Here is a 22,009-nt window from a genome sequence, read left to right on the forward strand (position 1 = left end):
TAGAGTGGTGCTGTAAAAGCACAGCAGGTCAGGGAGCATCCAAGGTGCAGGAAAATCAACATTTCAGGCAAAAGCCATACACGTAACATCCTTGATGAAGGGCTTTTGCCCGAAATGTCGATTTTCTTGCTCCTCGGATGCTGCCTGACCACACTAATCAATGTCCTGTACAGCCACAACATGACCTCCCAACTCCTACACTTAATCCCTCACCAATAAAGGAAAGGTTTTCCTGGAGCTTCAGAGACTAAGGGGTGACTGTATAAAGGTTTATACAACCATGAGGGCATGGATAGGATAAATAGACAAGGTCTTTTCCCTGGCTTGGGGTCTCTAGAACTAGAGGGCATAGGTTTTGGGTGAGAGGGGAAGGATTTAAAAGGGACCAAAGGGGCAACGTTTTCATGCAAGGCGGATTTGAGCTATAGGTAGAGGTTGAATAGGCCGGGGCTGCTTTCTCTGGTGTGTCAGAGGCTGAGGGGTGACCTTACAGAGGTTTATAAACCTTTCATGAGGGGAACGGGTAGAGAGTCCAGAATTAGAAGGCATAGGTTTAGGATAAGAGGGGAAAGGTATAAAAGAGACCTAAGGGGCAACTTTTTCATGCAGAGGGTGAAATGTGTGGAATGAGCTGCCAAAGGAAGTGGTGGAGGCTAGTACAATCGCAACATTTAAAAGGCATCTAAATAGGAAGGGTTTGGAGGGGTATGGACGTGCTGCAGGAAGATGGGACTAGATTGGGGTGGGATATCTGGTTGGCATGGACGAGTTGGACTGAAGGGTCTGCTTCTGTGCTGCACATCTCTACGACTCTATAGGGTGGTGTGTGTATGGAATGTGCTGCCAGAGAAAGTGGTGGAGACTGGTACAATTACAATATTTAAAAGGTATCTAGGTGGGTACTTGAATAGGAAAGGTTTAGAGAGATATTTTGCCAAGTCCTGGCAAATGAAACTAGATTAGTTTAGGATATCTGGTCGGCACGGATGTGTTGGAATGAAGGGTCTGTTTCTGTGCTGTACATCTATACCAACCGTCTTCGATCCCGTGGTACAATTTCAAAGAACAGAACTCTCCCTGGTTCCTGACCGAGATTCATCCCAAACCAAAAACCCATTAGCTAATCATTATCACACTGCTGTTTCAACTGGATTTAAATATGCACAAATTAGCAGCTGTATTTCCTACAACGCAACAGGGACAACACTTGAAAAGAGGGTAAAAGGTGCTTTGGGGCATCCTCTGCACTGACCTCCAAAGAACATCCCACCTAGACTCATCCCCCTACTCTGCATTTCCCATGGCTAACGCATCTGACCCATACGTCCCTGAACACTATGGATAATTTACCATGGGTAATCCACCTAACCTGCACATCTTTGGACTGTGGAGCACCTAGCAGAAACCCACGCAGACACGGGGAGAATGTGAAAACTCCACGCAGACAGTTGCCCGAGGGAGGAATTGAACCCAGGTCCCTGGTGCTGTGAGGCTGCAGTGCTAATCACTGAGTCCACTAATTTTGTTTTAGTTTAAATTTCAAGATGAAACTGCAGATGCAATGAACTCTTACAAAACAGTTTAGGCACTTTATGTTGTAATTAATTAATTCTTTTTTACCTTTTTCTGGAAGTGCAACACTGCATGTACGTGTGATGCTGACAGCTTCAATATTTCCGACTCTCTCAGGGTGTAACAGGAACCAACTCTTCCGTGTCAAAGGTGGAGTGATCATGTGTGTCCTTCTCACTGGTTTTAGGCAGTGGTCCTGGTCTGTTGGTTAGGCAGGTTTTTGGGTTTCACAGGTTTAGCTTTTAAGTTTCTGTTGTTCCTCATCCTCCCCATTCACATAACTGAGACATAGAAGCTCACAAAGGGATGATGAACTGATCTTGCAACTGCCCCTTGGACGCCTTGATTGAATGGCCATGTAGCTTTTACTACTGAGGTGTGAGACACTGCTGGTTCAGTAGACAGCTGAGGCATCACTGTCTGATGGTTTCATTAAAATATTGTCGTTATTCTGTTCTGATCCTTGCCCAGCAGATGCAAACCCCCAGCCCCTCTGTTTGAGCTGAATTTCTGATGCAACAAAATTGATCAACTGTATCCCAAACTATAATCCCAGCATTTTCATGAACACTCTGTCAGCAATAATGCTCCACACACTGGCAGAAATCTATATCCATTGTTTTGAAAACATCCTGGTCGAGGTTATAAAAATGCTAGTCTTTCCTTTAATCTATAGGCTAGACCGAGCAGGTGTGGTCAGGGAGGTAGCAGGTGATCAATTCAAGTTGAAAAAATAACCTAGCGCTTTAATTCTTGGTTTTTAATTTGTAAACTGTCAGATTTTATTGAATTCAGTTACATCATTTTGTCATGGTAGGATTTGAACTACTAACTCCCTTGCTTTGTTGGTTCACTATTACAAAATACCGTGTCTGCTCATGGGAGGCACTGCATGTTTCTCTGGCTGAACCCAGAACCTTCAGTTTAACATGAGTGAACATATTTTGGAGAAAAGACTGCAGTTTTTCTTTAATTAATTCTGGGGAGATGGGTGTAGCTGGCTGGGCCAACATTTATTGCACAACAATAATTGCCCTTGAGAAGGTGGTGGTGAGCTATCTCCCTGAACTATGCAGTCTGTATACTGTAGGTAGACCCACAATGCCATTAGAAGGGACTTCCAGGATTTTGACCCAGCAACACTGAAGGAATGGCAATATATTTCCAAGTCAGGATGGTGAGTGGCTTGGAAGGGAACTTGAAGGTGGTAGTGGTTCTGTGTATCTGCTGCCCTTGTCCTTTGAAATGGTAAGTGGTCATAGGATTGCAAGGTACTGTGGAAGGCCCTTTGAGTTGCTGTTGTGCATCCTATAGATATTCTGCACACTCTCTTCCACTGGTGGTAGAGGATGTGAATATTTAAGTTGGTGGATGGAGTTCAGAGTGAAGTGGTCTACTTTGTCCTAGGTGGTGCTGAGCTTCTTGACTTGTCTTGGAGCTGCATCCATCCAGGCAAGTGGACAGTATTCCATTACACTCCTGACTTGTGCCTTGTAGATGATGGACAGGCTTTGGGGAGTCAGGAGGTGAGTTACTTGCTGCCTAATTCCTAGTCTATGATATACAGGTGTAACCACAACATATATATAGCCAATTTGGTTTCTGTTCAGTAGTAACCTGAGAATGTTGATGGTTGCAGTTCTGCACCACAACAACTGCACTCCTGTCTGAGTGGGATACATAGCAGGTGAATAATTTGCACAGCCTTTTCTGTCCATTGTGTCTTTTGGTGTCTTCATTATTGTTCCCATCTCCTCCCCTAAAGCAATTGACATCTGTAGTGGTCCGCTATCTGATACTTAATGTAAATAGTCACTCATCATAGGTGTTCTATAAAGTTTGCCAGGATTGGACAGGATAAATGCAGGAAGGATGTTCCCACTGATCAGGGAATCCATAACCTGGGGTCACTCCCTCCTATTGCCTGACCACAGGATGCTATTGCCATTCATGGAGTTTCCAACCAAGAGACTATGTGACAGCAAATGGTTTCTGTTATTAATTCAGTGTGGAGGCAAGGACAAATACAGGATCCACTTGGAACTGCTTGTCAATGTGACTGTAAAATTAACAAAATATTTACAATAGCGTCGAGCATGAATTGTATTTCAGCTTCTCTGCCAGAATGTTTAAACATATTAGTCCAGGGGCTATTTAGAACTGAGATGAGGAGAAATTTCTTTATCCAGAGAGTGGTGATCCTGTTGAAATCTCTGCCACAGAAAATGGTTGAGGTGAAAACATTACATGTTTTAAAGATGGAGTTACCTATAGTATTTAAGGTTAAAGAGATCAAAGGGTATAGAGCAAATGTGAGATGAGGTCATGGTGTTGGATGATTACCCATGATTGCCTTGAATAATGGAACAGGCTTGAAGGGATGAATGACCCACTCCCATTTATTATCTATACTTCTAAGTAAGTGACTGTCATTCGACTTTGAAAAGTGGACGAAATCAGATGTCATCTTTTCTCCCATCTATCTATCGGGTAAAAAATGAGGTCTGCAGATGCTGGAGATCACAGCTGAAAATGTGTTGCTGGTTAAAGCACAGCAGGTTAGGCAGCATCCAAGGGACAGGAAATTCGACGTTTCGGGCATAAGCCCTTCATCAGGAACCAGCAACACATTTTCAGCTCCCATCTATCTATGGTCAGTAGATAGAGTTGTAAGTAGCTCTTCTCCAATAAGAAGCACCAAAATAAACAGCAACATCTCTATTGCCATCTCAATTTAAGTTAGTTAATGCAACAGTAGTTGGGCAAATTAACGTAGGATGTTTTAAGCAACTCTCTCAGCTACTGGTTGGATAAGCTTGCTGAGTTTTTAAGAGATTTCCATTGTTTCTGTGGCAATTTAGAATTAGCATGTGTCTGAGTCACTGGTGAAGAGTCATTAAATTGAGGGAGGTTTACTTATCTGTAATGATTTGTGTGTGTGTGGAGATGGGCTGGGGGTTTGAAACAGGCAGCATCTGCTCTATTGAGTATTCCTCCCTCCTGCTGCCTGACCACAGAATGCTATTCTGTGTTGCTGGAAAGGCCCAGCAGATCAGGCAGCATCTAAGGAGCTGAAGAAGGGCTTATGCCCGAAACGTCGATTCTCCTGCTCCTTGAATGCTGCCTGACCTGCTGCGCCTTTCCAGCAACACATTTTTCAGCTCTGATCTCCAGCATCTGCAGTCCTCACTTTCTCCACAGAATGCTATTGCCTTTCATGAAGGAGTTTCCAACCAAGAGACGATGTGACAGCAAATGGTTTCTGTTATTGATTCAGTGTGGAGGCAAGGACAAATACAGGATCCACTTGGAACTGCTTGTCAATGTAACTGTAAAATTAACAAAATATTTACAATAGTGTCGAGCATGAATTGTATTTCAGCTTCTCTGCCAGAATGTTTAAATGTATTAGTCCAAATGTATCAGTAACCAGTCCCTCCCTGTCTAATGTTTTAGCAAATGGCTTACACAGGCAGTAAATGTGGCCAACAGTAACCTTCACTTCTCTGGGAGTGAGGTTTAGCCCGTCCTTTGAAAAAAAAATCTGTATTAACTCCAGTGGGGTACAAAACAGGAGATAAATGAAAAATGGAGCAAGGCACTTCAGACAGACAGCCAAGCCAGGCCTGATGATGTTGAATACCTTTACTATTTTTGTATATTCATACCCTCACAATTCATGCCTGCAGATGGTGATCAGATCAGAGTTTTAAGTAAACCTTAAACAAACCAAAACCTTGGGAGTGCTAAAACTAAGTATTTACAATATAGATAAGATTGAAAAACTGCACAAGGTGTAATGTCTTTCATTTTCATATCACAGAATATCGTTTCACTTTCTTGCTTGGGTTGTATTGCAAGTCTCTGCCCATTTCTGTAACAGGTTCTGGAGCGGACGTGAGTAGAATCTCATTTATTGATGATGAAGCATCTTCCCATTTCCAAGTGGCTGGCTCAGTTGGGGCTCTCTGAATACTTCGGACTCTTTGATGAAGAATACGATGGTGTGGAGGTGAGTGTGACTAAACAGACAGACAATTCCGAACAAAATAGTAACCTGTCAACTAATACCCAAGAGAAAACATTATTCAGCTAATAACATTTTAAAGATATTTAATAGACAGCAGCTAGAGCTAATTTGATTCCTTTGTTCAAGAAAGTAGCAGGGATAGGCCATGTAATTACAGACCAATCCGTCTGCCTAATTATTGGGAAAAATTCTGAGACAAGGATCAATTGAAACTTGGAAAGGCAGGGATAGTCAGCGCGCATTTGTTAAAATTATAGAATTCTCACAGTGTGGAAGCAGGCCATTCGGCCCATCAAGTCCACGCTGACCCTCTGAAGAGCACACACCCAAAACCGCCCCATTTCCCACAGCTAATCCACCTAGTCTGCACATGCCTGGACAATTCAGGAATTCAGCGATTCAGCATGGCCAATCCACCTAACCTGCACAGTTTTGAACTGAGAGGAAACCCACGAGGACACAGGAAGAACGTGCAAACTCCACACAGACAGTTGCCCGAGGGTGGAATCAAACCTGGGTCTATGGTGCTGTGAGGCAGCAGTATTAACCACTGAGCCACCATGCCATCCTAAGAGGGAGTCTGATTAATTGAATTGAGTTTTTTGAAAATGTGACTAAATGTATTGATGAGGGTGGTTCTGTTGTTGTGGTTTATACATTGGCCTTTGGCAAGGTCCCACATGGAAGGCTGGTTGAAAAGCCAAGTTGACAAACTAGATCTGAAATTGACATACAAATAAGAGGCAAAGTGTGACGTTGCAGTGTTGTTTTTGTAATTGAAAACTTGTTACCATTTGTACCGAGAGGGTGGTGCTGGAAAAGTGCAGCAGGTCAGGCAGCACTCAAGGAGCAGGAGAATTGATACTCCTGCTCCTTAGATGCTGCCTGACCTACTGTGCTTTTCCAGCACTCTCATCTCCGGCACCTGCAGTCCTCACTTTCTCCCACCATTGGTGCATCATAAGGATTGGTGCTGGGACCTATGATGTTTGTTATGTACATTTAATGACTTGGATGTGAATATAGAAAGTTTAATTAGTAAATTTGCAGAAGACACAAAAGTGAAGGGGCTGTTCTCAGGCTACTATCTGATATTGATCAGCTGCTAATTTGGACAGACAGAACAAGTCCAGCAGTTGCTGGAGAAACTCAGTAGGTCCAACAGTACCTGTTGAGAGGAATCAGAGGTAATGTTTTGGATCCAGTGACATTCTTCAGAATGGCAGGTGGAATTTAATCCTGAGAAGTTCAAGGTCATGTATTTTGGGATTCCTAATAAAGGAAGACTGTATACAATGAATGGTAGATCTGGAGGGAGTACAAGTCCACATACCCCTCAGCACGGGTAGGCAGAGTGATGAAGGAGACATCTAGCCGTCATTTTCTGGGGACAGAATATGTGAGCAAGGAAGTTTTTTGTTTTAACTTTATAAAATATTAGTTTGGGCAGAGATGGAATAGGGAGAGATACAGTTCAGTGCCTGGGCCACCCCCCCCCCCCCCCAGGATGACCTATCCTGCTTGAACCCCCACCTTCCCCAGGACTGCCCCCACCTTTTGACCACTCCCTGTCCACCACTGCTACTGCCCTCTTCTGGCCAGTTTGGTGATGGTTCCTCAGGTGGTCTCACAGAGGCCTTGCAGGCAGCCAAGCTTAAGAAGTTGGCATGGGTGAGTGATGGGGGGGAGAGGGAAACATGGTGGTGGGGCAATGGGGATGGGGGCAGGGTGTGAGACAGGGAGGGTAGGGGTGTGGGAAGGGGAGATGGGGAGAAGATGGAGGGGGGGGGTTGGTGTGCGCTCGCTTTTAGCTGGAGGGGTTTAACGCGGCACTCTCCCAATTAAATAATGAAGATTGCGCTGTTGATGAACACTGTCTCTTGTGACTGGATCAGTTCGGACTCTATTCGCAGGAGTTTGAGATGATGGGGGGGGAGGAGTTTGGGATTTTGTGGAAACCTACAAAATTCTAACAGGACTAGGCAGATTTGATGGGCTGAAGGGCCTGTCCTGTACTATATGAATCTCCGGGGGTTAAACAGCGCAACTGGGGGAAGTCAGCCAGTCTGAGAGCAGGCTCCCAGACTGATTCCTGGGATGGCAGCAGTGACGCCTGAGGGGAGATTGGATTGGCTTTCGGGTTTACATTCAATAGAATGTAGCAGAATGGGGGGAATCTCATAGAAACCGATTAAAATTTGAACAGGACTAGTTTAAGGTGAGAGGAGAAAGATTTAGAAGGGATCCAAGAGGCACCTTCCATGCAGAGGGTGGTACATGTATGGAATGTGCTGCCAGAGGAAGTAGTGGAGGCTGGTACAATTACAATATTTAAAAGGCATCTGGATGGATATGTGAATAGGAAGGGTTTAGAGGGATATGGTCCATACGCTGGCAAATGGCACTTGATTAATTTATGATATCTGGTCGGCATGGATGAGTTGGTCTGAAGGGTCTGTTTCTGTGCTGTACGTGTAGTGACTCTATGACTACAACTGCACACGTTACCAGAAGGACATGATTGCACTGAAGAGGGTGCAGAGGAGATTCACCAGGATGTTGCCTGAGATGGAAGGACCTCAGTTATGAGGAGAGACTGGATGGGCTGAGTTTGTTTTTCTGAAAGCTGAGTGGGGATCTGAATCAGGTGCACAAAACTGAGAAGCTGGACCAGGTGGATCATGAGAATCTTTTTCCCCATAGCTGACTTGTCTAAGACCAGAAGGGCACAGATTTAAGGTGAGGAACAAGTGGTTTGGAGGAGATATGAGGAATTTTTTTTAAACCAGAGGATGGTAAACTAATGGAATGCAGTGTCTGAGAGGAAACAGTTACTCTCGCATCTTTTAATAAACATCTGGAAGAGTACTTAAAATGCCGGAGCAGAGTAGGCTATGGACCAAGTGCAGGCAAATTGTGGTTTGGTGTTTGTTGGTTGGCATAGACATGGTGGACCGAAGCGTCTGGGATTTCTATGCTGTTTGACGCTAAAGTTCAATATCTATTTGCAGTGGAAAAGCTGACTACCCTTTTATTCTCTAATGAAACTATATTGAGGCAAGTGTGAAGCCTCTTCACCACCACCCAACAGTGAGGTCAGCTAGCTCATTACAGGTGAGGTGTCAAACCTGGCATCTTGCTGGCTGATGGGCTCAGTTCTCTCTGACTGTCCGTGGGAAGGGTGGAAAATCAAAAAGAGCAGGAGGTGGATCTGATCACCAATTTTTCAATAGTAAAATCTCTCTTTTGCTTCTCCTGCATTGGTATAGTGATATTATTGTTAGACTATTAATCCAGAAACACACGTAATATTCTAGGGTCCAGTGTTTAATTTCTGCCCTGGTTGTTTAAATTTTTCATTGAGCCTTCCATCATGGCTGATCATCTAACCCTGTATCCAGTTCACACTTTCTCCCCATACTCTTTGGTTCCTTTAGCCCAGAGAACCATACCGTAACTCCTTGAAAACATTTCAATGTTTTGGCCAGAATTGCTTTCTGTGGCGAAGAACTGCTCAGGCTCTCAATTCTCCTGAAGAAATTTCTCCTCGTTCCGGTAAGAGGAGTCGAGTAGGTTGGTCCTGTACTCACTGGAATTTAGAAGAATGAGAGGCATCCTTAATTAAAACATATACGTTTCTCAGGAGATATGTGACAGGGTAGGTGCGGAAACATTGTTTCCCCTTGTGGGAGAGTCCAGGACCAGAGGACATATCTCAGAGTAATGAGCCAAGGATCATCAGATTGGCCATGATCTCAAAGAATGGCAGAATAGGCTTGATGGACTGAATGGCCTACTTCTGCTCCTATGTCTTATGCTCTAGCGGAGTCACGTTCGGAGTAACTGGTGAGCTAGAGTGTTATCAGCATTTTGGAACAAGCAAACCCCATATCAGCAGGTGAGGTTGCCAAGGGGTAGAAATGTTTAGGCCTACGTTATTGTATTTGCAAAGGCAGTCTTAAGTAATTAACGTCTACTGAACTTGTGGGCCACTGGTTTTGATTGTATAGCGTTGTGAGCTCTTGTTTCTTCAATGGTTCTGGGGAACAACCATTTCTTTATGTTGCCTTTGGAATTACCCGTTTGTGTCAGAGATTTCAGTTGAACTTGCATATAACCTCATCTCATCAATCCCACCTACACCCAGTGACAATCCCCAATACTGTAAAATACTGGCGCTGCATGCTACCAGTTTATCATTAAGTAAATAACTTGGGATCAGGAGGAAGAATCTTCCTTCTCCAGCAAATAGTTCAACTTATCCAGCCATTCCTAATCAGAAATTCTTCTTATCTTTACCAATTGCTTGTTCTATTTAATGTTTTACTAAGAAATGCTGATGTGCTGAATGAGACCAATGCCCAGTTATGCTGTTTAGTTATGACAAATAGAATGGAAGATTAAAAAGATGGTTGGAACAGGACCCTTCTATTGAAGTTTACACCCTTCAATTCTGTCTTTCTTTTTCTATATTATCTGGATGATTTTATTGGTGTTGAGTCTGTAAAACAACATGTATTCAAGACAGCTTTGCAATTTTCCTTATCCACTAACTACATTAGCAATTTGACCCTCAAACTCAATGCATGAGAAATATTATTCCCTAATTGCTTTAGGATTATTAGATTCTAATAACTTGCACCAGAAATATTATGCATTAGTTACCACACGGACTAGAAAAGTTATACCTTTAATAGGTAACTCTAACAAAAATTTGTCATTCCCTAATCGGTAACTGTACGAGGAATATTGACCCCTGACCAGTAGCTGCAGGGAAACTTAATATCTTCATTACTAATGCCCTTGGGATTTCATCTTCAAGTTAGTAAATGTATTTGGAATTGCATCTCCTAATTATGAATTCCACTTGGACTATGAGCTCCTAATTACCAACTGCATGAAATATTTATAATGTGATTGCTTCCTACATTTGGAATATAATTCCCTAATTATTAGCGGCACTACAGATGTACAGCCCTAATTACAGACACTTTGAATTTCATCCTCAAATCCTACATTCTGTAGGAATATCATTCCTTAATTATTAAATCATGAGAGATTTAAACAAATCAGACAGGGAAAACCTCTTTCAGCTCACAGAAGCGCAAGAGGTAATTGGCAAATTAAACAATGGAGAGATGTGGTGAAACCTTTTTAGGAAACAAGCTGTTAAGAATTAGTTTCATAGAATCATTAAAATCCCTACAGTGTGAAGGCAGACTTTTCGACCTATCAAGTCCACACTGGCCCTCCAAAGAGCATCCCAAACAGACTCATCCCCACCCCCTACTCTATCCTTGTAACCCTGCATTTTCCCAAGGCTGAGCCACCTAGTCTGCACTTCCCTGGACACAATTTATCATGGCCACTTTGCCTAACCTGCGCATCTTTGCACAAAACCAGAGCACCTGCAGGAAATGTCCGCAGACACGGGGAGAATGTGCAAATTCCACAGGCAGTCGCCCGAGGTCGGATTAAACCCGGGTCCCCGCCGCTGTGAGGCAGTAATGCTAATCACTGAGACACAGTGCTGCATGAGAATGTGACAGAGGCAGCTTCAATCAAAACATTCAAGAGGGAATTGGATTATTATCTGAAAGGGATGGTTATGCAGAATTACCAGGAGAAGAGCACCAAATATAGCGCTAGGGCTGGATGGACTGCTCTGTAAGCTGTAAACTAATTGAACTAAGCATTACGTCCTGCCACCACTTCCGCCCCCACCAGCGCCACTCACCTGCATTCTGCTGACACGCCCCCCACATACCCCACTGTCACTATCCCCACCCCCCAGAACCCTGAGGGGAACACTACCCCTACTCATTACTCGACCCCCATTCCCCCCCACCATCACACCCACTCCAGGTACTGACTCCGACCCCACTCCCAGCTCCACACCCACACCAGATCCCAGCTCCCAGCCCTGCTATGTTTTCACCATCCCTCCAGCCTCCCCCTCACTGAGGATGAACGATCAGTCCTCAGCAAAGGACTCACCTTCATCCCCCTCCGTCCACGCATCAATGAATTTAATACACACCGTGACGTCGAACAATTCTTCCATCGCCTCCACCTCCGAGCTTACTTTCACAATGAGGACTCCTGCCCACCTTCCGAGGACTCCTTCGCCCACCTCCAACACACTGCATCCACCTGAACACCCTGCGCTGGCCTATTACCTGCCCTCGACTTCTTCATTCCAACTGCCACCAGTACATTAACCGCCACAACCTGTCTATCCTCCTCCCCCACTCCAACCTCTCACCCTCACAACGCGCAGCCCTCCAATCCCTCTGTTCCAATCCCAACCTCACCATTAAACCAGCGGATAAAGGGGGCGCAGTGGTAGTCTGGCGCACTGACCTCTACACCGCTGAAGCCAAACGCCAACTCGAGGATACCTCTTCCTACTGCCCCCTTGACCATGACCCCACCCCCCCATCACCAAACCATCATCTCCCAGACCATACAGACCCTCATCACCTCAGAAGATCTCCCACCTACAGCTTCCAACCTCATAGTCCGGGAACCCTGCACGGCCCGGTTCTACCTCCTTCCCAAGATCCACAAGCCTGACCACCTTGACTGACCCATTGTCTCAGCATGCTCCTGTCCCACTGAACTCATCTCTACCTACCTTGACACTGTCCTATCCCCCCTAGTCCAGGAACTCCCCACGTACGTTCGAGACATCACCCACGCCCTCCACCGCCTCCAAGACTTCCGTTTCCCCGGCCCCCCAACGCCTCATCTTCACCATGGATATCCAATCCCTCTACAATTCCATCCGCCATGACCAGGGCCTCCAAGCCGTCCATTTTTTCCTCTCCAGACGTCCCCAAAAGTACCCTTCCCCCGACACTCTCATTCGTTTGGCCGAACTGGTCCTCACCCTTAACAATTTCTCCTTTGAATCCTCCCACTTCCTCAAGACCAAAGGGGTAGCCATGGGCACACGTATGGGCCCCAGCTATGCCTATCTCTTTGTTGGCTACGTAGAACAGTTGATCTTCCGTAATTACACCGGCATCAGTCCCCACCTCTTCCTCCGCTACATTGATTACTGCATTGGCGCCACCTCGTGCTCCCGCGAGGAGGTTGAGCAATTCATCAACTTCACCAACACATTCCACCCTGACCTTAAATTTACCTGGACCATCTCTGACACCTCCTTCCCCTTCCCGGACCTCTCCATCTCCATTAATGACGACCGACTTCACACTGACATTTTTTACAAACACACCGACTCCCACAGCTACCTGGATTACACCTCTTCCCACTCTACCTCTTGCAAAAATGCCATGCCGTATTCCCAATTCCTCCACCTCCGCCGTATCTGCTCCCAGGAGGACCAGTTCCACCATAGAACACACCAGATGGCCTCCTTCTTTAGAGACTGCAATTACCCTTCCCACGTGGTTAAAGATGCCCTCCAACGCATCTCGTCCACATCCCACACCTCCACCCTCAGACCCCACCCCTCCAATCATAACAAGGACAGAACGCCCCTGGTGCTCACCTTCCACCCCACCTTCGCATAAACCAAATCATCCACCAACATTTCTGCCACCTCCAAAAAGACACCACCACCAGGGATATATTTCCCTCCCCACCCCTTTCCGCCTTCCGCAAAGATCGTTCCCTCTGTGACTACCTGGTCAGGTCCATGCCCCCTACAACCCACCCTCCCATCCTGGCACTTTCCCCTGCCACTGCACGAACTGTAAAACCTGTGCCCACACCTCCTCCCTCACCTCTATCCAAGGCCCTAAAGGAGCCTTCCACATCCATCAAAATTTTACTTGCACATCCACTAATATCATTTATTGTATCCGTTGCTCCCGATGCGGTCTCCTCTACATTGGGGAGACTGGGCACCTCCTAGCAGAGCACTTTAGGGAACATCTCCGAGACACCCACACCAATCAACCACACCGCCCTGTGGCCCAACATTTCAACTCCCTCTCCCACTTTGCCGAGGACATGGAGATCCTGGGCCTCCTTCACCGCCGCTCCCTCACCACCAGATGCCTGGAGGAAGAACGCCTCATCTTCTGCCTCGGAACACTTCAACCCCAGGGCATCAATGTGGACTTCAACAGTTTCCTCATTTCCCCTTCTCCCAATTCTTCCTTGTTTCAAACTTCCAGCTCAGCACTGTTCCCATGACTTGTCTGGACTTGTCCGACCTGCCAAGCTCCTTTTCCACTATCCACACCACCCTCTCCTCCCTGACCTTTCACCTTCATCTCCTCCCCCACTCACCCATTGTACTCTATGCTACTCTCTCCCCACCCACACCCTCCCCTAGCTTATCTCTCCACGCTTCAGGCTGACTGCCTTTATTCCTGATGAAGGGCTTTTGCCCAAAACGTCGATTTTGCTGCTCGTTGGATGCTGCCTGAACTGCTGTGCTCTTCCAGCACCACTGATCCAGAATTACATCCTTGAGTCGCAGAGTAGAAATTTAATTAACAAAAACACAACTTGCTGGTGAAACTAAGCAGGTCTGGCAGCATCCATGGGGAGATATGAGTTAACATTCCAAGTCCAATGAAACTCTTATGGCTTCATCAGAGTCACCAGACTCTGCTTTCTCCCCACAGATGCTGCCAGACCTGCTGAGTTTCTCCAGCAAGTTGTATCCTTGTTTCAGATGTCCGGCCTCTGCAGTTTTATTTGTTTTATATTATTGAAACTTTATTAATTTGGTTGCATTTTTTTTGATCTCTTGGATAAACCATATGTATCATTGTTGAACATGGTATACATTATGATTCCAGCGGATGTTACTATTTTCAAGTCAGATCCCTGAATGAAATCTGGCTTGATGGATCATATTTAATGTTGGGTTTTCACTGAGGCATAAGCCTACAAGGATGCAGATTTGATTTTAATAAAACACCCAGAATAATACACAAAAGCAATAAGAAATGAAATAAACCTGTTGAAGTATAACAGCATGAAAAATCACAGAGCAAAACAAAATCCATCTACTATTTCCTATCATTATCACTTTATAATTAATTAAAATCTGGAGAAATTTTCCTTCCCTAACAAATTGACCAATTGAATTAATTGCTTCATATCAGTTCCTGTGCTCCGAGCTGTGAGAACATTTCAACTTATCATTTCAAGATCTCAGCTGTATGACTTTCTCAGTTTATTGCAGGATTCGAACCAGAAACCCACTGGTATGGAGCTCTCACAAACTACACTCTCTTTTTTTAACTGATATAATTTATTCTCTTAACAACTCAGAACAATGTTCTTTCCTGGGAAAGATTATACTTGTATCTGATCCCAGTCAGGTCTCCTTTGAACTGAGAGTTTGGAGGAAGGGTCATTGGACCTGAAACATTAACTCGTGAGTTCTCTCTGCAGATGCTGCTAGACTTGCTGAGCTTTTCCAGCAATTTTTGTTTCTGTTTCTTTGACCTGAACCCAGAAGCTTATCAATTTTTTTTTTATAAAGCATGTTGATCCTCGATTCCACCAGCTAATGACTTAATGTTCTCTGTCTCCTGTCATGTACCCCAAAATATGAACAAAATCCATTTACACTCCAGGCATCCTTAACTTCACCTGCTCCCTGATACATATTGGTTTAAAATCATGGTTCCTGAAAGACTGATTTATTAACTAGTTTGAAGTTTAAATTCTGAAAGAAAGACATACAAACCGCACACCTTTCATCTAACACGACGGATTATGTTGATAGTTGAGTATGACAAGAGTTCATTTATTTAAAGAGTGGATATGTAAGCAGTAATGAAAATTTTCGGTCTGCCTTTGTATTAAATGATTTTCCAACCATTTAGATAAGCTTATCTTGAAACAAAATTCTTATCTACATTACTAAACGATATGATTCATCATTACTGATCTTATGCTTCATTTGGAATGGACTTTCACTTCATCCATATATTTCTCCCTCAATCCTTTATGGCTGTTTTAAACTTGCAAGCAGTGACTGCCCATTGACATTCAGTTCTAGAAGTATTGGGATTTCTGCAGTCCATTGCTGAAAAGGCCAACAGAGCCTTAGCAGTGAATGACATTAAGCTTGATCATCTGACGCAGTTAGGTGTTCTGTCAGATATTCATACAACCTCACTTGCAGTGATTAACAGCGACTTTCAGCGGTAACCCCCAACTGATTACTCCCCCCTCAGTGACCCAAAAGCAGTGGTGCCAATGGTAAACCGACAAGAGATCTGTTGATTCAGCAAAGTCCTGGATTCAAGTCCAGAAATTTCCTGCTTATCATTATAAATTTGCTGAGCCATTGGCAAGTGGACAGTCTAAGGGAGGCTTTATTTAGGATATCAAGAGTCCAGGAAAATATACTTAGAAGATAAATCAGGTGTCAAGCAAAACAAGTAATTTACTTTCTAAACTTTCTTTAAACGGAATGTATTACAGAGAAACCCCACCGAAGAGGTTATCCTTTGAGTTTAATTGCTGTCAGGATCTGACATGATTGATCTTGTACTGTTTATAAATCCACAGTCGAACTTTTAAGTCTAGTTTTAAAGGTCAAATTACAGTTTATCTTAACTAGAGGTAGCTGTAAAATTGACTAGTCATTTTAAAGAGCCCTGTAAATGTAGTTTTATGGGTTTTGAACTGAAGTCTAAATGAAAGTAAGAAATGCTGGTGATGAACTGAAAACAAGGGGATTGGTGTATTAATCCCTTGCTAACTGATGTTATGGTCTGGGGCTTTGTTATGCTGATCCTCATTTAAAATAAGTGCGACAGTGCATTTACTTGCTGGCTTACTGGTTCAAGAATAACGGTGGATATGTTTAAACAATGCCACATGTTACACATAATACCACATCCCAAACATACATTTAAACTAAGAAAATCCTTAAACAGTCAAAGAAAACCTTATATAACACAATTTGTTAAAACTAAAAACTAAAATTGCCCATTATTAAGTGGATTGTTTTTTGGGGATTGTCTCATCATGGGTATCAGGAGCATTTTCGAGGAGAAAGTGAGGACTGCAGATGCTGGAGATCAGAGCTGAAAATGTGCTGCTGTAAAAGCGCAGCAGGTCAGGCAGCATCCAAGGAGCAGGAGAGTCGACGTTTCGGGCATTATTCCTGAAGAAGGGTTCATGCCCGAAACGTCGATTCTCCTGCTCCTTGAATGCTGCCTGACTTGCTGCGCCTTTCCAGCAACACATTTTCATCGCAGGAGCATTTCTCAAGCTAACCTCAGCTCTTCATCTGTTTGCTGTCATTCTCATGCAATCGTGGAGCAGGAAAGCTGGAATTCCTGCTGATGCTGGAACATTTCAGCAAACAAGACATAGGCACCACATTAAAAGCTCAGCTTCGCCCTACCACCAGCCAGGAACAACCTTGCACACAATCCTCTTAGGAAACTGAAACGTTACACAAAGGAAAGTTGGCAACTCTTTTTTCCAGATGGGGGATGGTAGAGGGTCCTGTTGGATGGGGTGGTCAAGAGCAGAGCCATTGTCTACTGAGAAAACCACCCGAAGAGACTAAGACACCAAACAGAGAGAGCAGAAGATGAGATTAAAATGTTTCAGTTCAAACATTGCTAGCCTGATATCCCACTAAATCACAAGACAGAGCCTCCAATGAAATAATATCTTTCCTAAATGAAGGGGAACAAAACTGCTCACAGGTATAGTCAGCATGACTTTGTGCATGAGAAATCATGTCTCATGAACTTGATTGAGTTTTTTGAAGAAGTAACAAAGAGGACCGATGAGGGCAGAGCAGTGGACATGATCGAAATGAACTTTAGTAAGGCATTTGAGAAGGTTCCCCATGGGAGACTGATTAGCAAGATTATATCTAATGGCACGCAGGGAGAACTAGCATTTGGATACAGAACTGGTTAAAAGGCATAAGACAGAGGGTGGTGTGGCAGGGTTGCTTTTCAGACTGGAGGCCTGTGACCAGTGATGTATTACAAGGATTGGTGCTGTTTGCACTGCTTTTGTCATTTATGTAAATGATTTGGATGTGAACATAAGAGGTACAGTTAGTAAATTTGCAGATGACACCAAAATTGGAGATGCAGTGGATAGTGAAGAAGGTTACCTCAGAGTACAATGGGATCTTGAACAGATGGGCCAATGGGCTGAGGAGTGATAGATGGAGTTTATTTTAGATAAATGTGAGGTGCAGCATTTTGGGAAAGCAAATCTTAGCAGGATTTATACACTTAATGGTAAGGTCCTAGGGAGTGTTGCTGAACAAAGAGACCTTGGAGTGCAGGTTCATAGCTCCTTGAGACCGGAATCGCAGGTAGATAGGATAGTGAAGAAGGCGTTCGGTATGCTTTCCTATATTGGTCAGAGTCATAGAGTCATAGAGATGTACAGCATGGAAACAGACCCTTCGGCCCAACCCATCCATGCCGACCAGATATCCCAACCCAAACTAGTCCCACCTGCCAGCATCTGGCCCATATCCCTCCAAACCCTTCCTATTCATATACCCATCCAAATGCCTCTTAAATGTTGCAATTGTACCAGCCTTCACCACATCCTCTGGCATCTCATTCCATACACATACCACCCTCTGAGTGAAAACGTTGCCCCTTAGATCTCTTTTATATCTTTCCCCTCTCACCCTAAACCTATGCTCTCTGGTCTGGACTCCCCAACCCCAGGGAAAAGACTTTGTGTTTTTATACTATCCATACCCCTCATAATTTTGTAAACCTCTGTAAGGTCACCCCTCAGCCTCCGATACTCCAGGGAAAACAGCCCCAGCCTGTTCAGCCTCTCTCTATAGCTCAGATCCTCCAACCCTGGCAACATCCTTGTAAATCTTTTCTGAACCCTTTCAAGTTTCACAACATCTTTCCGATAGGAAGGAGACCAGTATTGCACACAATATTCCAACAGTGGCCTAACCAATGTCCTGTACAGCCACAACATGACCTCCCAACTCCCGTACTCAATAATCTGACAAATAAAGGAAAGCATATCAAACGCCGCCTTCACTATCCTATCTACCTGCGACTCCACTTTCAAGGAGCTATGAACCTGCACTCCAAGGTCTCTGTTCAACAAACACCCTAGGACCTTACCATTAAGTGTATAAGTCCTGCTCAGATTTGCTTTCCCAAAATGCAGCCACTCGCATTTATCTGAATCAAACTCCATCTGCCACTTGGCCCATTGGCCCATCTGGTCCAGATCCTGTTGTAATCTGAGGTAACCCTCTTTGCTGTCCAATACAACTCCACTTTTGGTGTCATCTGCAAACTTACTAACTGTACCTCTTATGCTTGCTTCCAAATCATTTATATAAATGACATAAAGTAGAGGGCCCAGCACCAATCCTTGTGGCACTCCACTGGTCACAGGCCTCCAGTCTGAAAAACAACCCTCCACCACCACCCTCTGTCTTCTACCTTTGAGCCAGTTCTGTATCCCTGTATTCCATGTGTGCTAATCAGTCTCCCCTGGGGAACCTTGTCGAACACCTTACTGAAGTCCATTTGGATCACATCTACTGCTCTGCCCTCATCAATCTTCTTTGTTACTTCTTCAAGACACTCAATCAAGTTTGTGAGACATGATTTCCCACACACAAAGCCATGTTGACTATCCTGAATCAGACCTTGTCTTTTCAAATACATGTACATCCTATCCCTCAGGATTCCTTCCAACAGCTTGCCCACCACCAAGGTCAGGCCCACCGGTCTATAGTTCTCTGGCTTGTCTTTACTGCCCTTCTTAAAAAATTCTACCATGTTAGCTACCCTCCAGTCTTCCAGCACCTCACCTGTGACTATCGATGATACAAATATCTCAGCAAGAGTCCCAGCAATCACTTCTCTAGCTTCCCATAGAGTTCTGATCAAGTCCTGAGGGATTTATCCACCTGTACCCATTTCAAGACTTCCAGCACTTCCTCCTCTGTAATCTGGACATCTTGCAAGGTGTCACCATCTATTTCCCTACAGTCTATATCTTCCATATCCTTTTCCTCAGTAAATACTGATGCAAAATATTCATTTAGTATCTCCCCCATTTTCTGTGGCTCCACACAAAGGCCGCCTTGCTGATCTTTGAGAGGCCCTATTCTCTTCGAGGAGAAAGTGAGGTCTGCAGATGCTGGAGACCAGAGCTGAAAATGTGTTGCTGGAAAAGCACAGCAGGTCAGGCAGCATCCAAGGAGCAGGAGATTCGACGTTTCGGGCATAAGCCCTTCTTCAGGAATGGCTTATGCCCGAAACGTCGAATCTCCTGTTCCTTGGATGCTGCCTGACCTGCTGCGCTTTTCCAGCAACACATTTTCAGGCCCTATTCTGCCCCAGTTACCCTTTTGTCCTTAATATATTTGTAAAAACCCTTTGGATTCTCCTTAATTCTATTTGCCAAAGCTATCTCATGTCCCCGTTTTGCCCTCCTGATTTCCCTCTTAAGTATACACCTACTTTCTTTATATTCTTCTAAGGATTCACTCAATCTATCCTGTCTATACTTGACATATGCCTCCTTCTTTTTCTTGATCAAATCCTCAATTTCTTTAGTCATCCAGCATTCCCTATATCTACCAGTCTTCCCTTTCACCCTGACAGGAATTTGAGTACAGGAGTTGGGAGGTCATGTTGCGGCTGTACAGGATATTCGTTTGGCCACTGTTGGAATATTGTATGCAATTCTAGTCTCCTTCCCATCGGAAAGATGTTGTGAAACTTGAAAGGGTTCAGAAAAGATCTACAAGGATGTTGCCAGGGTTGGAGGATTTGAGCTATAGGGAGAGGCTGAACAGGCTGGGGCTGTTTTCCCTGGAGTGTCAGAGGCTGAGGGATGACCTTTATTTCAGTTTACACAATTATGAGGGGCATGGATAGGATAAATAGACAAAGTCTTTTCCCTGGGATCTGGGGAGACCAGTAGAGGGTATAGGTTTAGGGTGAGAGGGGAAAGATATAAAAGAGACCTAAGGGGCGACTCTTTCATGTAGAGGGTGGTATGTGTATGGAATGAGCTGCCAGAGGAAGTGGTGGAGGCTGGCAATACCTAAGAGGCATCTGGATGGGTACGTGAATAGGAAGGGTTTGGAGGGATATGGGCCGGTGCTGGCAGGTGGGACTAGATTGGGTTGAGATTTCTGGTTGGCATGGATGGGATGGACTGAAGGGTCTGTTTCCATGCTGTACATCTTTATGACGTTTGGTATGCTGTTCTTTATTGATCAAAGTATTGAGTGTAGATGCTGGGAGGTCATGTTGCGGCTGTACAGGACATTGGTTTGGCCATGTTTTGGAATATTGCGTGCAATTCCAGTCTCCTTCCTATCAGAAAGACGTTGTGAAATTTGGAAGGGTTCAGAAAAGATTTACAAGGGTGTTGCCAGGGTTGGAGGGTTTGAGCTGTAGGGAGAGGCTGAATAGGCTGGGGCTGTTTTCCCTGGAGCGTTGGAGGCTAAGGGGTGACCTTTATAGAAGTTTACAAAATCATGAGGGGCATGGATAGGATTAATAGACAAAATTTTCTTTTCACCTGGGGTGGGGGAGTCCAGAACTAGAAGGCTTATGTTTAGGGTGAGAGGGGAAAAATATTAAAGGGACCTAAGGGGCAACTTTTTCACGTAGAGGGTGGTGCATGTATGGAATGAGCTGCCTGAGGAAGCTGGTACAATTACAGCATTTAAAAGACATCTGGATGGGTATATTAATAGGAAAGTATAAGAGGGATATGGGCCAAGTGCTGGTAGATGGGACTGGATTAGGTTAGGATATCTGGTAGCATGGATGAGTTGGACTGAAGGGTCTGTTTCTGGGCTGTACATCTCTGTGACTCTATGGTCTCACCAATACCTTGTACAGTTGCAGTGAGTCTTTTTAATTCTTGTACATCAACCCCCTTGAAATAAGGGACAACATTCCATTAGCCTTCCTGATTGCCTACTGCATCTGTGTGCTACCTTTGTGTTTCAGGCACAAGTACCCCACCTCAAATACCTTTGTTTTTGTAGTCTTCTACAAATTTCTCCATTTCAATACAGTGCTGTTCTTTTGTTTTCCCTTCCAAAAGTGGCAATTTCACTTTCTCCCACATGGTCCTTCATTTACCAGCATACTGCCCACCTACCTAATCTGTCAATATCTCTCTGGAAATTGTTTATATCCCTCTCGCAAATTGTCTTTCCAGCTGTTTTGCCATCTACAAATTTGGCGACAATACATTCACTTCCTTCCTCCAAGTCATTAGTATATTTTATAAACATTTACAGTGCCAGCAATGATCCCTGTGGGACCCCACTGGTCACAGGTTATCAACTGAAAAAGAACCCCTTATCCCCCCTCGCTGTTTCTGGCCCATTAGCCAATTCTCTATCCATGCCTGTATACTATTCCCAACTCCATGGATCTTAGGTTATGATTTAACGTTTTG

General features: G+C 44.4%; 1 protein-coding gene across 1 annotated transcript in view; it reads left to right on the plus strand.

The window, feature by feature from the left end:
- bcar3 (BCAR3 adaptor protein, NSP family member) overlaps window positions 1-22,009 on the plus strand; it is a 178,659-nt gene that overhangs the window by 12,163 nt on the left and 144,487 nt on the right. The window contains exon 2 of the mRNA XM_060830583.1: window positions 5,456-5,584. Coding sequence (XP_060686566.1) covers window positions 5,492-5,584 — 93 coding nt within the window. The 5' untranslated portion in view covers window positions 5,456-5,491. The remainder of the gene's footprint in view (window positions 1-5,455; window positions 5,585-22,009) is intronic.

The sequence above is a fragment of the Hemiscyllium ocellatum genome, chromosome 9 (genome assembly GCF_020745735.1).
Source record: "Hemiscyllium ocellatum isolate sHemOce1 chromosome 9, sHemOce1.pat.X.cur, whole genome shotgun sequence".
Classification (NCBI taxonomy): domain Eukaryota; kingdom Metazoa; phylum Chordata; class Chondrichthyes; order Orectolobiformes; family Hemiscylliidae; genus Hemiscyllium; species Hemiscyllium ocellatum.